Source organism: Aedes aegypti, chromosome 1, assembly GCF_002204515.2.
Source record: "Aedes aegypti strain LVP_AGWG chromosome 1, AaegL5.0 Primary Assembly, whole genome shotgun sequence".
Taxonomy (NCBI): Eukaryota; Metazoa; Arthropoda; class Insecta; order Diptera; family Culicidae; genus Aedes; species Aedes aegypti.
Genome location: NC_035107.1, coordinates 247,105,609 through 247,121,845, shown reverse-complemented (window position 1 = coordinate 247,121,845; position 16,237 = coordinate 247,105,609). Strand labels below are relative to the sequence as shown.

At 38.5% G+C, this 16,237-nt stretch overlaps 2 protein-coding genes across 2 annotated transcripts; one reads left to right on the top strand and one right to left on the bottom strand.

Annotated features, from left to right (window-relative positions):
• Positions 1-23: 23 nt before the first annotated feature.
• Positions 24-1,860, bottom strand: LOC5566472 (WD repeat-containing protein 91). The gene is made up of 3 exons (XM_001650806.2): positions 1,472-1,860; positions 1,272-1,412; positions 24-761 (listed from the first exon to the last, which is right to left on the bottom strand). The coding sequence occupies exons 1-3, from the start codon at positions 1,713-1,715 to the stop codon at positions 157-159; spliced, it is 990 nt and encodes a 329-aa protein (XP_001650856.2). The 5' UTR covers positions 1,716-1,860; the 3' UTR covers positions 24-156.
• Positions 1,861-10,494: 8,634 nt separating this feature from the next.
• LOC5566473 (ER membrane protein complex subunit 6) lies at positions 10,495-11,214 on the top strand. Its single transcript, XM_001650807.2, has 2 exons — positions 10,495-10,773; positions 10,844-11,214. The coding sequence occupies exons 1-2, from the start codon at positions 10,635-10,637 to the stop codon at positions 11,050-11,052; spliced, it is 348 nt and encodes a 115-aa protein (XP_001650857.1). The 5' UTR covers positions 10,495-10,634; the 3' UTR covers positions 11,053-11,214.
• Positions 11,215-16,237: the final 5,023 nt, after the last annotated feature.

Below are 16,237 nucleotides of genomic sequence, written 5' to 3'. Positions count from 1 at the left end.
CCATCCGAAACAAAGTCCTTGCGTTTCCAATTTGAGATCCTGTATTTGAGTATAATAATATAATAAAACGTAATAACACAAGCGTACTTCTACGCCAAACTAAATCACACAGTGCTCCACCTACCTTAATCCTTCGTGCTAAATTTCCCTCCCATTCTAACCGTGAATCCAATTGCTCCGGCTGCCCACGCTTCCCGAGCGCCGTTTGTTCCGATCGGCTGCGGTATCCTTCCGGCCCAGCACCGGACTTCCGCCGGAGCTGATGTTCCGGATCAGCGACTTCAGTCCCCGGGCTTGCGATTCGGCCGCATTCCCGATGTTGTTCGACTCCTGGGCGATGATGTAGAAATCGTCCACGATGTGCGCCGGGGGCGGAATATCAAACGGAACGATGTCGTTCAGGGACTGCGCGTTACCAACGTGTCGCGTCGAGTAGCGCGTTTTGCCATCCAGCGTGTACTTTTGATCGTTGAACGCGGTCACTCGGGATTGATGGGAGGAACCAGCTGCTGTGGCCGCAGCGGAAGCCGACTGCTGTTGTTGGATGCTCTGCAGCTTGCTCCGAAGTTGGGCGTTCTCCTCCTGGAGCTTCCGGAGCAGACTGCTCTCCGTCTCCACCTTGGAAATCATCGGCTGAGGCATGCACTGGTAGATGGTGGACAGGAAGTTGTGCAGTGAGATCAGTAACGTGTCCTGCCATTGCTTGGTGAAGCAAACGGCAAACGCGGAATGTTCCTCCGGGTTTTTGCAGAACGGGAAGACTAAAAAGAAGCGTTAATACCAGTTATATTCTTAGAGACTTGAACACTATTTCAATGTTGGTAGCAACTGAGTGTCTTTAAATTGGAAATTTAGAGACATCATGCCTGAAAAAGCGACCACGAAGAGACCATACAGAAACCAGGGAAACTAAACGGTATTCACAGGAATCAGGAGATGAGTGTTTATTAAACTTCAGTCAAGGCCGGATTTACAAATGTGGGTCCCCGGGCCCAGAGTCTTGTAGGGACTTTTTTCATAGAAAACTATTTTTGATAAAATTGAATGTACTAATTGATAATTAACATGAATAAGTAGTTAATATTCTGGGCAACATTTTAATTTTTAGAAGTTAGAATTTGACTGGATTGATGATTTAATGAGGATTTAATCATAAGCGGAACATGGGAGCAGCATACTTATAGTTATGGGTTGCTGGCATAAGCAAGAACCTACGTTATAGACACTCAATCGCTACCAGCCCTGGAAATCTAAAGGCAAAGCAAACTTACAAAACCATTCCTTCCACTCGCTCTGTGCGACCAGTTCCGGAGCTAGCTTCGTGAAGAACTCGTTGATTTTGTCCGGCTTGTTGGACAAGTGCGCAATCACCAGGTAGAACTTCAAAATCGATTGCTCCAGCTTGTTCACAGCTACAAATAGACATTCGCTTAAACCTTAAGCAAACTTTAATCCAATAAAGAGAACCCACCTGCCGTATAGCTGTGCTCCAGGTTCCGGAACAGGTGGTTGTTCAGGTGGGCCCAAAGGTCACGCAATCCCTGCAGGTCCTGCGACTGTATCAGCTGCATCAGCTGGTCGATGATTTTGTCCACCCGGAAGCTCTTGTCTTTGTCGTTTTTCAGCTCCGAATCGAACGATTTGAGCGTGTGGGAAAACCCGCGGAACAGGACGTACTCCCGCACCAGGCCATCCGTGTACTGGATGTGCGCCATTGCCGGGGTTTAAAGGTAAATTAAAAGGAGTTTAAACAGGTTTTTGCCAAAAATTCTACGAAAACTTTCTCTTGTTTTGTGATGCAAAGGGGAAAAATATTGAGCGGTCTTAGCCGTCCAAGTGACACCACAAACAAAAAAAAAAAAGGGGAAAAATATTGATTTGTTTTTATTTTTTCGTAATCCTCACTGACAGTAAACAGCTGATGACAAAGAGGGTAGGCGTTAGTCGCGATAGATGTCGAATTGTTCACCGAATGAGATGAATATCCCGGGATTTTTTAACAGATCCATTCCCGGGATCTTGAAACAGAATTCTCGCTTAATTTATGATCTCACCCTAAAAGCCATTGGTAGTCAAGTCTCGCATAACTTATGATCTCGCCCTAAAAGCCATTGGTAACCATGTGTGTAGCTCGTTGTTTCTGAGCATTTGAATAGATTTACTCGTTATTTAACAATTCTATGGCGAAGAAAGAATAATCCTCTACCTGCCGGTGGTATTGGTTTGGATGCTTATTCGTTCATTTGCTCAGAAACAACGAGCTACACATGTGGTTACCAATGGCTTTAAGGGCGTTATCTCAAATTATGCGAGAAGTGTGTAGCTTGTTCGTACTGAGCAAACGAATCAATTTACACGTTATTTAACAATGCTACAATAAAGAGAAGATTTTCCTCTATCTCACAGTGGTGATACTTTTTTATCTAAAACAGCTAGGTACATATTCGGTAACCAATGGCTTTTAAGGCGAGATCATCAAGTGAGAATTTCCTGCTGTAGAATCATCCGGTTCCAGGAGACACGTTCACGGCAACTAATCTTTTCCTGCACATATTTTGCGCTTTCTCGTGGTAAGTAGTCGAAATTTAGTGACAATCTCAATTATTTTAAGCAACCAAAAAGGCTCAGCACGATTCTAACTGCTTACGTTGGTTCGGTTGGTTTCCATACAAGAGGTAAATTCATTTGCACCATTAAGTTTGCAAACCAACCAAATTATAATGATTTTGTCACACATTTTTCGATTACTTCCACTGAGATACGAGCATACCGTAGATGTTTATTCTCACGAAAAATGCTTAATAAGGGGCATGTCCATGTCGAGTGGGTTTTTATTTGCATTGTTTAAAAAAACATAATACGAAGGAGCGAAGCGTGGAGCATGGGAAACTGGAAAGCCAGTAAAAACGCTTTACAATTTTACTAACTATGTCAGTAATTTCCATCAATCAAAACATATAAACATATTTTGGTTTACTGAGTTTATTGAGAAAGCATTCGCTCAGAAGCAATCCTGCTTGGGTGTTTTCTTGGATATTGAGGGTGCCTTTGATAACGTGTCTTTCGATGCCATATTGGAAGCCGCACGAATCCATGGACTACCTACAATGATTACCAATTGGATTCATCAAATGCTCAAAAACCGACATCTCTTCACGACATTGCGTCAAGCAGCGATTCGAAAATTGAGTGTTTGTGGATGCCCCCAAGGGGGAGTTTGTCGCCTCTTTTGTGGTATCTCGTAGCAGGTACGCTATTGAGGCAACTCAATAATTGCGGTTTTCCAACTTATGGATTTGCCGACGACTATCTACACGGAAAAAAAAACTGTGGTAAAAATTACTATTTTAGCTGACTACGCCCATTTTAAAAACTACCATGGAATTTCAGACCAATTTACTATGTTTACTGTACATCCCACCACATTACTGGTACATTAGACAGAAATAAATTACAATAATCTGATTTCGACTACAGACATGGTAAAATCAAGCGCATTTCTGGTCTGCTGAAAATTGCCGGTGCAAGCGCTTAAGTTAACCCCCTAAAATAGTAGTTTTTACCGAACATTTTTTTTGCGTGTAGCTCTGATAGTTGGTATGTGCATAAGCACCCTATTCGACCTGATGCAAAGTGCTCTTCATGTAGTCGAGAGTTGGTGTCGCCAATAAGGTCTTTCGGTTAACCCGAATAAAACATCTATTGTTCTTTTTACGGAAAGACGAAACCGCACTGGAATTCGACCTTTACGTCTTTTTGGCACTGAGATTAATGTGACTGATCAAGTAAAGTATGTCGGAGTCATTCTAGATTCCAAACTTTCATGGACACTTCACATTGATTGCAGAGTCAAAAAAGCTTGCATGGCCTTCGGTCACTGCCGGCGAACCTTTGGTAAAACTTGGGGCCTCAAACCCAAATATATCAAATGGATTTACACAACAGTTGTTCGATCAATATTGGTTTATGGATGTCTTGTGTGGTGGCAAAAGGGCGAAGTGAGAACAATCCAATCAAAATTGGGCCATCTCCAAAGGATGTGCTTGATGGTGATGTCTGGTGCGTTCTCTACAACTCCCACAGCAGCGCTTGAGGCCATTTTCGACGTTGCGCCACTGCGCATATATCTTAAACAAGAAGCACTGTCATGCTCTTACCGTTTATGGGTACTGGATCTACTGGAGAAAAATCCAGTGAATCGTAGATCTACACACACTTCATTGTTTCCACTTTTGGTGAATTGGGACAAAATTGTCCTTGCTCCAAGTGATCTTACAATTGCTTGTCGCTTTCCTTACAGGACATTTACCACACAATTCCCTTCACGGCAAGAGTGGACGTCTGGCTATTTGGAAAGAAGTATATCAAACAATATAGTATGTTACACTGATGGCTCCCTTCTAGAAGGTAGAGCTGGTGCAGGTGTATATTCTCGTGAGCTAAGGCTGAATCAGTTTTACTCACTTGGTAGAAACTGCACCGTTTTTCAGGCGGAAATATTTGCTCTTATGTATGGAGTGCAATCAGCACTTCAACAACGCGTAATGGGTAAAGTCATATACTTCTGTTCAGATAGTCAGGCTGCTAAAAAAGCTCTTGCTTCGGCCAACTCAAGGTTGAAGCTTGTTGTCGCATGTCAAACTCAAATTGAGGAACATTCGCTGCCTTTCATCTAGCGAATTCGGTTCGTTATTTGGAACGACTGACAGCTGGTGAAAATACTCCAGACTCACGCATCTGGAGAGCAAATCATCACGATTCGCACATATACATGTACATTTGTTCTATCTATGAAGACTTTAATAAGGCAATCCATGAGACAGCTGCGATCAGCTGGTTTTTTGTTTACCACGAAATTGTGACGTTTCGCGGTTGGAGTGACCGTTCAATTACAAAAGAAAAAGTTAAGCTCTGATAACACTCACATGCTTTGTTTACCCCTTCGCTTCAGTTGCATGCACACTTTTAGCTGTCAGTACTATCGCGGAAAGTCCTCATGGATAGCCTTATGCGACGGTGCTCAGACGTCAAAGTCAGTTTGACATCTACTCTTGACATTCGAGTGCTTTTTAATTGGAATATTTTCTAACCAGCGAACATCCAACCATCGAGTTATTTCATGTAGCGGAGCTCCAACGAGCGAATCCCCACTGTAAATAAATGTCATTAACAATCAAATGGTAAATATTAAATTATCATGTGATCTCGCCCTAAATGCCATTGGTTACCGAGTGTGTAGCTTAACGTTATCGAGTCAATAAATGGAATTATACGTCATTCAACAATTCATCGTAAAAGAGAAGATCCTCCTCTCTTGTTCAGAGAATAGTCCGCTGGTTATTCATCCGAATAACGCCAAAAAAGATCATTTTCGACACCCACCCACCCCTTCGTAATGCTTTTTGTATGAAGATTACTTTGTCTGAGCTGTAACATTACGAGGACACCCCCTTCAGCGTTATGAAATTTGTGAATGGGCTCTAGGTTCTAAGTCCGGTCGTTCTAAGTCTACCTTAAAGCTAAGTATGCTGTTCCGTAAAAATTTCTGCCCAAGAAATGCTCAAGAAATTTGGGCCCATTCACAAATTTTATAACGCTGAAGGGGGTGGGTGGGTGTCCTCGTGATGTTACGGCTCATACAAAATTTGTAAAATATCCATACAAAAAACGTTACGAGGGGGTGGGTGGGTATTGAAAATGCCAATTCTTGGCGTTATCTTCTTTCTGGCATTAACGTCCCCACTGGGACAGAGCCTGCTTCTCAGCTTAGTGTTCTTATGAGCACTTCCACAGTTATTAACTGAGAGCTTACTGTGCCAATGACCATTGTTGCATGTGTATATCGTGTGGCAGGTACGAAGATACTCTTATGCCCTGGGAAGTCGAGAAAATTTCCAATCCGAAAAGATCCTCGACCGGTGGGATTCGAACCCACGACCCTCAGCTTGGTCTTGCTGAATAGCTGCGCGTTTACCGCTACGGCTATCTGGACCCCGCGTTATGAAATTTGTGAATAAACCCTTTCCTACAGTGAGTTTCATTTGAATTGACATTTCTTTTCAACTGCGTACTGCGATCAAAGAAAAATGCTTTTCTTGAGCATTTCTTGCAAAAAATTTCCCACGCATCGAGATAGGCGATTACTTTTCTGTTGAAGTGCATACTTCGCTTAAGTTAGTAAGGATAAATCTTGAAAAAAACCTTGCAAATTTAATTGGAATCCTTGCAAAGCCTACAAGAAATATCGCACATTTGGCCGTAATTCTTGTGAACCCGACTGAAATCCTTGGGATTCCGACTGAAATCCTTGGGATTTCAACTGTAATTCTTGGGATTCCGAATGCTTTGGATTCCAACTAGAATCTTTGGGATTCCGAATGGATTCCAACTAGAATTCATGGGATTCCGAGTGGAATCCTTGGGATTCCGAGTGGAATCCTTCCAACTGGAATCCTTGGGATTCCAACTGGAATCCTTGGGATTTTGAGTGGAATCCTTGGGATTACATGAATTCAAGTGGTATTCGCAAGGATTCTAAACGGAATCCTGAGGAATCCTGAGGATTCCAGTCGGAATCCAGTGAGGACGTAATGCCAAGTACAGTGGGATTCCGTTTTTGGCATGCTCCGTTTTTGGCATGCTCCGATTTTGGCACCCCCCGATTTTGGCAACAAAATGGATCCGTTTTTGGCAACATTTTTCAATACCATTGAAGTTGTAATTTTTTGTAAATATTATCGTGTCTGTTGCCTTAGTCATTTGAATAGCATGTCAACTCCACACCGATTACATTCCAGAGCTCCATTTTCGTCGATATTACCCCAAATCTCACCAACTACTAAGGACTCGCGTACGCGCTTTTTTACTTCAGAATGGTCATTGGTCATACATTTGCAACGTTTCATGAGGCCAATAATCTCCACCAGTAACTCAACTTAAGACCAATCTCTTTTCTTAGGCATTCATATTGAGTGACCAGCCCACTTGAGTCTGCCAGTAGGTGCTAAAATAAAAAACACTGTTCTTCAACAACTTGCTTAAACAACAGCTTGTTTAAACAAAGCACCAGCACCGACATAAGAGCAACAAAAAATCTATGACTCACACAGAGTTACAATCATACATTTTGTCTCATCTTTTTGGCTCATTGTCTTTATTATTTTGGATTTACATACAATGCGCATGTAAAAAAAAACACGCAATAATAGTTACAAATATGTACAGCAAAATGTCGTGTATCATAACATTTAATAAATTCCATTAAATAACATGACATATGCGAATACAGTCCAAACTACAATTTATTCTCAATAATATCATTGAAGCGTGCAATAAATAAGACTGAGAGCGTTTTAACTTCTTGTCTGTGGTATTGGTGTGTATATTGATCTCTCTGCGTCAATAATTTAAAACTACGTTCGCTCTTTTCTATAGGCACTGCAAGGCGTTAGATTTGTTAAGTAGCGATTCAGAATTCTGTACAAGATTGTTAATCAAGGGTACGGGTCTCAACATCATCAAAATGTTCCTTACGAGCTGAGTCTATGAGTTTCCTAACTGTACCCTGGAGAATCCTTAAGGGACTCTTGGTTCTTGTGGGACTTTTCAGAAATTTTAACTTATTCATGAGGATATCTGCAGATTCCAAGTGGACACTGAGGGCTTGTTGAGGGATCCTTAGAGTATACAATTGGTTATGGAGGATTATGTCCAAAATCTGGTGATTCCTAATAAACTCTAGGGCGTCCTGTAAATGTTAAGCGGCATAATGTGAATTTCTAGTGGAATTTTTAATATTTTCGGCAAAAGCTTGGGGGTTTTGAAAAGGTTCCTAGAGGAATTTAAAGTGTGCTAGTGGTAGCCTAACAATAATAAACTTTTAAATTTTTCATCGGAGACTTGAGAATATTCAGCAACATCGCAGCGGAATTCCAAGATGTTAACTCCTATCAAATTCCTTAGCAAGATCCTGAGAACTCTATGCGAGATCCTACGAATGCTTGGCAAGATGCAACAGAGTTCAAGCGTTTTTTCTGTAGATTTCTCATGAGAAACTGAAGATTCCTATAAGATTCTTGAGGTTTCATAACAGGTAAATTTCAGTTGATTTTATAAGGTAGATGTAAAACATATACCAAGCTCAATTAAAAATTATTTCAAGTAAAAATAAATTCTACAAAATTACAAGTCTTATTTATGCATCATCTCATGTTTATGTTTGTCCTTTAGATGCAGTCAACAATTCATTATAAAATGCTTTACTTTATCAGAAACATAAATTGAGGGAGCAATTCTAAACTTACCGAATTTTTCAAATTTTACGCTCCAAAATTAAACTGATTTTAAATGGTAATTTCATGCCGTTTTGCAACACCCAGCGCTTTTGATTCGCAAATGTATGTATCTATGTATGTAGGTAGCCACCAATCTTTGCTTGAGTCTTGCTCTGCATGCGGCTCCACTCAACAGTAAGGTCGAATTTTATTACCAATCTGCATTCAACATACCACTGTATGAAGGGCCAAAAGGGAGGTGGCGGACCCGTAACTAGAAACACTTACGCGAAACCCGCGAGAAATAGAGAATCTCCTTCCAGCCATATGATCCAACAGATTGAGTATTAGAATTCCCAGTGCTTTTGATTCGCAAATACGTCTTTAAAAGAAAACAATTTTTTTTGTTTTCTTTCATAGTTTTAAGAAAATGTCCAGTTCTTCAATAAAAGTCACTTATGCGATTATTGGTTTTACAAGGCTCTCTTATACAAAAATTATACATAAAGCTTCTAAAAAATAATTGAAGACGTTGAGGCGTAAAAACGCCACCAGAAAAATGTTTGCCAGATTTAACATTACGGAGCTATAGATTCATAGTATAGTATAACCCTTCGGGAAAATGCTTCGAAGTTAACCTTTTCGAAGTCTCAACGCCTTATGATTCCATAAAAATAGTGTATTAACATTGTAATGATGTTTTCAAAACCAATAGTTGAAAAATAAAATTTAAAATATGGGTTCCGATTTTGGCACGGTTCCGTTTTTGGCAACTGAAAATTTAAACTTTGTTGCCAAAAACGGAATCCCACTGTAGTAGAAAATACTAAAATACTTTTAACTATCGAATAGTATTTTTAGGTGATTTTTCCGTCCTATGGAAAAAATAACATAATTCATAGAAGATGGGCTTGTTTTGTTGGCTCCCATACAATTTGTATGGGATGAAAAATTGGTGGGAAAACTGGTGGTTGGAGTCGATTTTCTCAAAACTAGTTTCTTTGTCACTTACGCCCCTTGGCTTCTAATCCTCTCATTTGCGATTACAGACTTATAAGGGTCTATAGGTCTTATAGGGGTCGTTCATTGGAACACAAATTTCATAATGCCAAAAGTGGCCATTTTCAACACCAACCCACCCCATAACGCATTTTGTAAGAATTATTTCAGAATTTTATATGACCTGTAACATCTTGAAGATACCCACCCACCCCCTTCAGCGTTATAAAATATGTGAATGGGCCCTTCCAAGTAGCGAATCTGACCCAAGTGGCAGCTAGTGAAAATGTTCAACTCACGCATCTGGAGAGCAAATCGTCACGAAACGCACAGACGCCTCTGGGTGTCAGGTACAAGTGTTCGATGTAAATTTCTCTAGTGTACGTCTAATTGCCCGTGTATTCAGATTATTTTTCTTCGTTTCAGGCGCTACAATTTTGACCTTGATTTTTCGACCATTGTACCAAGGTATCTAGAAGGGAGGTACTTCAATGTGCCAGAATGTTGAATTCGCCATTTTAAGGGCCCATTCACAAATTTCATAACGCTAGAGGGGGTGGGTGGGTGTCCAAAGGATGTTACGGTCCATACAAAAATTCATTAATGTTCATACAAAAAGCGTTACAAGGGGGTGGGTGGGTGTCCAAAATGGTCAATTTTAGCGTTATGAAATAAATGAATGAGCCCTTAAAATAACAGGTGACAGCTGGCGAGTTTGTTTTGGTTTGAAGGTGCTAACTCAAGACGTACCTCCAAACATTTTTCACAGCCACACTCCATCTCGTTCCGTTCGGCTTTTAATTTTACTAGTCATAGAAGAAATGTAGCATCCTAGTAGCTTTTCCTTACTTTAATCAATAAAACACTTGCATTTACATCCTCTAAAACACACAAAGAAGGTAAACGTTACTCAAAAATGCGGGAGAAAATTTTCACTTACCGGTAGGATTTGTGTTCTGTGGTAAACAATCCCTAACATTCCCATAGAAACGATACATGAAAAGATACTCGCCAGCTAGCCACCTCGCCAGCTGTCACGTTCACCTCCCCTGTAGCTGACCACACTTCGCACCCACTGACTGCTTAGATCACTGAACCTCCCTTCAATCAATCTTGAATTGTACCTTGTTTGTGACTTTTATCCGCCGTTTTCCAATATTAGTCTTGATTATCAAAAGATATTTCTTTTTCCGTGCACGATGGGTGGGGATAAGTTTGACATTTGACGAACACCCGACCCGACAGCGCAGTGATCGTCTGATTCGGAACAGAATCAAAACATTCCCCACATTAAATTAATTTTCTTTTGGAAAATCCAATTAAATTAGCAGGATAAAACACTAATTTTGCATTGATAGTAAAATGGCCACATCCCGAGTTAAAACGCGCGAGTCGAAAACGGGAGAGCTGATCGCCTACAGCGAAACGGCCATCCGAAACAACGCATCCGCCGTGGAATACTGCCGAACTTCGATGGCTGCCCTGTCCGGAAGCACCGCTGGTAAGAATATTGATTCAACCTTCCGCCTGGGGAAAGCGTTCAATCTAAAATTATCGTTCCGATGTTTCAGGTGTTCTCGGGCTGACCGGCATAATCGGATTCCTGTTCTACGTGCTGGCCGTTCTCGGGCTGTGGTGCATGCTGCTGCTCAAATCCGGCTCCAATTGGCAGAAGTATTTCATCACCCGGAAAAGTCTCCTGACCAACGGATTCCTCGGAGGACTCTGCACGTACGTACTGTTCTGGACATTTCTCTACGGTATGGTTCATGTGTATTAGAATGCTATGCGGAAGGGATCTATTTATAACAGCTGGGGAAAGGGTCTATTGCAATTTTTCGCTTCTGATCCTACATTCGGTAGGGAGTTGAAGAAAATCCAAACAGCGATGCGTTGTCATTAGCCGTAATTTGTTTTATGATACAGTAAATTGAAAAATGTATCGGTGCAAGTGTTCGGTAATTATGAGATGGATGGGAAAGAAAATCCTTGATCAAAAAGCGATTCAACGAGGGGACTAGCTACAACACACCTGTGCTTGTTTTTGCTTCAGATAATCCGTTAACAAATTATATCATGCGAAGGGATAGCTTTTGGAGGGAGATTAATATGTAGGTGTTTACAAGCACGTGATTTCAATGTTCTATAAGTAGATGGAATGAAAGGATACTTAGGGAATTTTCTCCAGAAAGTCCTTGAACACTCTAACGCTGCATCTTCTACAGGGAGTACACTAAACCTTTTCTCAAAGATTATTGCAAAATTTGCTTAAGATATTTTTTTCAATAATTCTTCACCTGATATCTCCAATTGCTAGTTCTGAGACCTTCTAAAGATTCCTGCAGAAGTTCTTCCTAGAAAATTCACAAAGGTTTTTTTTTCCAGAGTGTTAGAATGAATTCGTTTAGGGCTTTTTTCCCTTTACCGTTCAGCCAAAGACAAATTCAACGCTCCGTCATCGTCATCATCAAAACTTCAAAAGCAGTTTTTTTGTTCAAAACTAAAAATTATACGATGAAAATGTGTTCACTGTGTTTCGGGTGGAGTACAGAATACCGTGAACACATTTTCCTGCAAATTTTCTTGATTTTGAACTTCCGAAATCAATGACGGATCCTTCCCCCTTACAGCGTACGTCGATTTTTTGCAGTCATCCTTCCATGTATTTGCATATAGATTCCTTCAAGAATTCACCTACCAGGGTGTCTACTACCTGGAAAAATCTGGAAAACCTGGAATTATCAGGGAATTTTATACAACCTGGAAAAAACCTGGAATTCTCAGGGAATTTTGATCATAATCAGGGAAATTATTTTGAGGTACCGTCAAACGGGGTGACTTGCAACACTTTTCAACTTCAATCAATCAAAACCATGATCTAAACGTCATCTAAAAATCTAAATTCCTCGTAGAACTTTGAATGGCCGGCCCGCCCACAGAATGGCATGACAGAAGATTGAATCGAATTATTTTATCATATTAAAAATTATCAACAAGGTGAAATTTTTTAAATGTCCTTGTGCGGGGTGACTTGCAACACTCAATGCTAATTTAGTTTTTGCCAACAAAATGTTGATATTTTTTATTAGTCACACTTGTTAAGTATTGTTATTCATGTGTTTAAAGCATTCGAACCAGTACAAAAGCATTTTGAACACCTTTTAGTAAGAAAATAATTGAGCTATTTTTATATGGGAAAAAGAGGCGTTAAATCATCAAGGTCCAATATCATAACTGAATAATATTTTTAACGATTGTTTGTAGTTGATTAATGAATTATAACTCTTTTAATTATAAAGTAGACCTAATAAAAAAGTTTTTAACTTTTATAAAACTCTAAATTGCTTAGAAATAAAGTGTTGCAAGTCACCCCGCATAGGTACATTTATATAAAAATGATTTTTATTAAAAAGTTATTATTACAATTTCGTAAAATAAAATTTGTCATATTATCACTTATTAGTTATAGAAACACCATGTAGAGTATTACTTTTGTAAATTATATCTATCTCATGATTTCAGATCACGATTTTGAACCTCTATCAAGTATCAGTTTTCAAGACATTTAAAAGAATTATGTTTAATGTATAAACATATTTATAATAACAGCTTTAATCGTAGCCGTTACTTGAATTGTGAGTCACACGCATTGAAGCACCGATTTAAAACAAATTTTCTTTTGAAATTGGGTTTTATAGTGAAATTTAGCTGTAAATTACAATGTGTTGCAAGTCACCCCGCCGTTGCAAGTCACCCCATTTGACGGTAGTAACACATGGTAGAATATGTTCACGAAAAGGATTTTGGCGTCAACCATTTCTGGAAAGAAAATTTTCTTCAATCGAAAAAAAATTCGGCTGCGCCGCTATCAAAACTTTATCTAATCCTTTCCAGTAAATTTTATCGACTTAACAAAACACGATTGTCGTTTTTAATATATCTATATTTAATCAGTAAAAGATTAACATACCTAGGGTTGGGAGCAGGTTTCTTTTTATAGAATTGGTATTTACTTTTATGCAAGTCTCTAATTTTGATGAAAGGTCTTTGAAGTTTCTATTTTAACCAAAATGGTCTCTAAAGTATGGTTTTTCCTTATCTTGCAGATAATTATTATGCTAAATTTCGTCTCATATTTCTCAAGAATAGCTTCACGAATTATCCTAGTGGCTTCTCCAGGGATTTCATTTTAAATACTATTAGGAACTAATACAAAGTTCTCCCCATAAATTCTTTACCAATTCTTTCAATAATTTATCAAATGGTGATTAACATAAGTTCTCCAGAATTTGATTCAGGAAATCCTCGAGCACTTCAATGTTACTATCTCCAGTTATTTCTCGTAATCCCTGAGAACAATTTTTCAAGGACTATCCTAACACTCCTCCAGATATTTTTCACTAACTTTTCAACCGAATTCTTCAGTCGTTACTCTAAGAGATTTTCCAATGATTTCCACAGATTTTTTCCACGAAAATCCGCAAAGGTTCAGTTTTTGGTAAAATTCGTTCTATGATTTTTTTCCATCCCAACTTTAATTTCAACGCCATTTCACCTACGGTTATTCCAAAGAATTGCTCAAAAAAATTGTCGAGGGGTTATCCGATTGAATCTAGAAAGAACATTTCAAATAATTTCTTAAATTCCTGTGTTTCATTATTGAGTTTCCATAGATTGTTTGTAGGAATTTTAACAGCATTTTATTCAAGGATTACTGGAGTTCTTCCCAACATTTTTCAATAAATAACTCAAAAAATCACCATAGAATATTCAAAAGTACATTTAAGGTTTCACACCAGTTAACACTACAGCATTTTTATTCCAGAAATCTCCAATCATTCCTACACATTTTTTTAGGGATTTACCGTACTATGTTTTTTTCAGGAATTCCTTCACAAAATTCTGCGTTATCTGAGTAATAATCTAGAAAATCTTGTAAAATTTCCTCAAGAGTGATTTCTTTTAGAAATCCTTATTCATCAAGGGTGACTTAAGAACTTACACAAGTTATAACAGCCATTTCTCAGCTTCCTGGAAAATTTCATTCACATTTCCTTGAAGAAATACATAGAAAACTCCTGGAAAAAAGTTCGCAATTTTTTTAAAACTTATTTTTTTTAGAAATTTCTTAGGAACATTGTTGGAAAGGTTTCAACATGAACTTCTAAACAAAACAAGAAAATTTCTCAAATAAAGTTATCTATTCTTTCATCTAACCTGAAAAAAATATTTGTCGTAATGTCACAAGATGGAAATTTTTAGAGTTTTAGAAATATTCTCTGATAAATGTATGATCATTCAAACTCTCTTCTCCTGGTTACTGTTAGGTTTCATTTTATTTTTTGATTACCGTTTATTCTCTTTTCGGTTTCTTTATGGTTCCTGTTTAATCTCTTTTTTCAGGAGAGTTTTTTTTTGTTTTTTTTTTCAAAGCATTTAGTCGCTACCAGAACTGGTTATTATGATTAACCCTCTCTTTCCCACGACTTAAATCAACTATTTCTTTACAACAAAAGCGTGTTTACCAAAATTGCTTGAAAAAATAGGGTTGCATATAAGCCAAATAATTCGAAACCATTCCAAAACAAATTATATCATATTTATGTAACTATTGTATTGTATTTATCTGATTCAGTTTGTCTTAAGTTCGTCGAAAATCAATGGAGCCCTTGGGCTTCCATGGGACAAAGAAGGTTAATTTAGAACTCTTCGACGTTGTGGTATGAAAACAAGCATACTTATACACTTGAAAGTGCTGTTAAGTTCACGGTGATGAACAGAGCCATTTACAAACGAAATCAAAGACTATCATTGGCGAATAAAATTCATTTGAATAAAACTCCAACTTTGGTATTGTTAGCACCTTCATCTTGGAATAGCTTTAGCATGCGTTAAAAAATGTCTAAAAGTGTATAAATTGCTATTAAATCAAAAACACTTCAAAATTGTCATTATTTTGTTTTAGTCATATAAAATTAGAGTATTTATTGAATGTGGAATTATTTTTTGAAACCTGGAAACATCAGGAAATTTCATTTCGGCAAACGAGTAGACACCCTGCCTACGGTTACTGCTTGGAATTACTCCAAAAATTTATGCATGAATTAGGCAGCGTCCATTTATTACGTAACGCTAATATTGGAAATTTTTGACCACCTCCCCCCCATCCAAAAAGCTTTTTGTATGAAAAATTTCAAATTTTTGTATGAGCCTTAACGCTTGAGCCTACTTTCCCCCTCCTCCTAGAGCGTTACGCTTTGTGGATGCCGCCTGATTCGAAAAAAATCTATTTGAAACTTTTCCAGAAATTCTTCAATAAATCCGATTCCTCATAAAGGTCTTCCAAAGGGTTATCTAATAGTTTCTTCAATATTTCATCCAAGGATTACTCTTGCTGCAAGAGTTCTTCCAAACATTACTCGAGTAATTTTCAAAGTTGGTTCTATAAAAGTTCATATAATAACCAACTCTAGTTTGTGGGCTTCGTAGCCGTGCTGTTAGTGTCACCAGGCATTTAGCCGCATCGTGCTAGGGAGTGTGGGTTCGATTTTTCGTGAGGAATGTTTTCCGACTGTGCCACTGGGCGTTGCATGCTAGTCCGTTGTCTAGTGTGGTGCTTCCTTCGAAGGGCATAAATGCCCACTGGAAGCATTAACGTGTCAGTGTCTTTTAATATTACAGCAATTATGCCGGTGATTTCCCCGATTACACAAATTTCTTCAGGGATTCCATCCGATTCAAGAAATCGTTTCTCTAAATCATGCTGGATATTATCCAGAGGTTTGATTGATTTTTTTTTTCAATTACCTTAGCACTTTATCTAGGACATAATGCAAGTCTTTCTCAGATTTCTGACATTCTTGATGGAATTTATCAAGGGTTATTTTAGGTCTTACACAAGTTTTAACAGTGATTATTTTAAAACACCTCTTTTTTTTAATATTATTAAATAAAATTCTTTTTGC

Bases quoted from the DNA above. Each gene is read 5' to 3' on its own strand.
- LOC5566472 (XM_001650806.2), bottom strand. From the start codon at position 1,715: ATGGCGCACATCCAGTACACGGATGGCCTGGTGCGGGAGTACGTCCTG. The intron at 1,413-1,471 runs GTGGGTTCTCTT...GTCTATTTGTAG, and splicing joins GGAGCACAGCTATACGGCAG to CTGTGAACAAGCTGGAGCAA. The intron at 762-1,271 runs GTAAGTTTGCTT...GCTTCTTTTTAG, and splicing joins CGAGTGGAAGGAATGGTTTT to TCTTCCCGTTCTGCAAAAAC.
- LOC5566473 (XM_001650807.2), top strand. From the start codon at position 10,635: ATGGCCACATCCCGAGTTAAAACGCGCGAGTCGAAAACGGGAGAGCTG. The intron at 10,774-10,843 runs GTAAGAATATTG...CCGATGTTTCAG, and splicing joins CCTGTCCGGAAGCACCGCTG to GTGTTCTCGGGCTGACCGGC.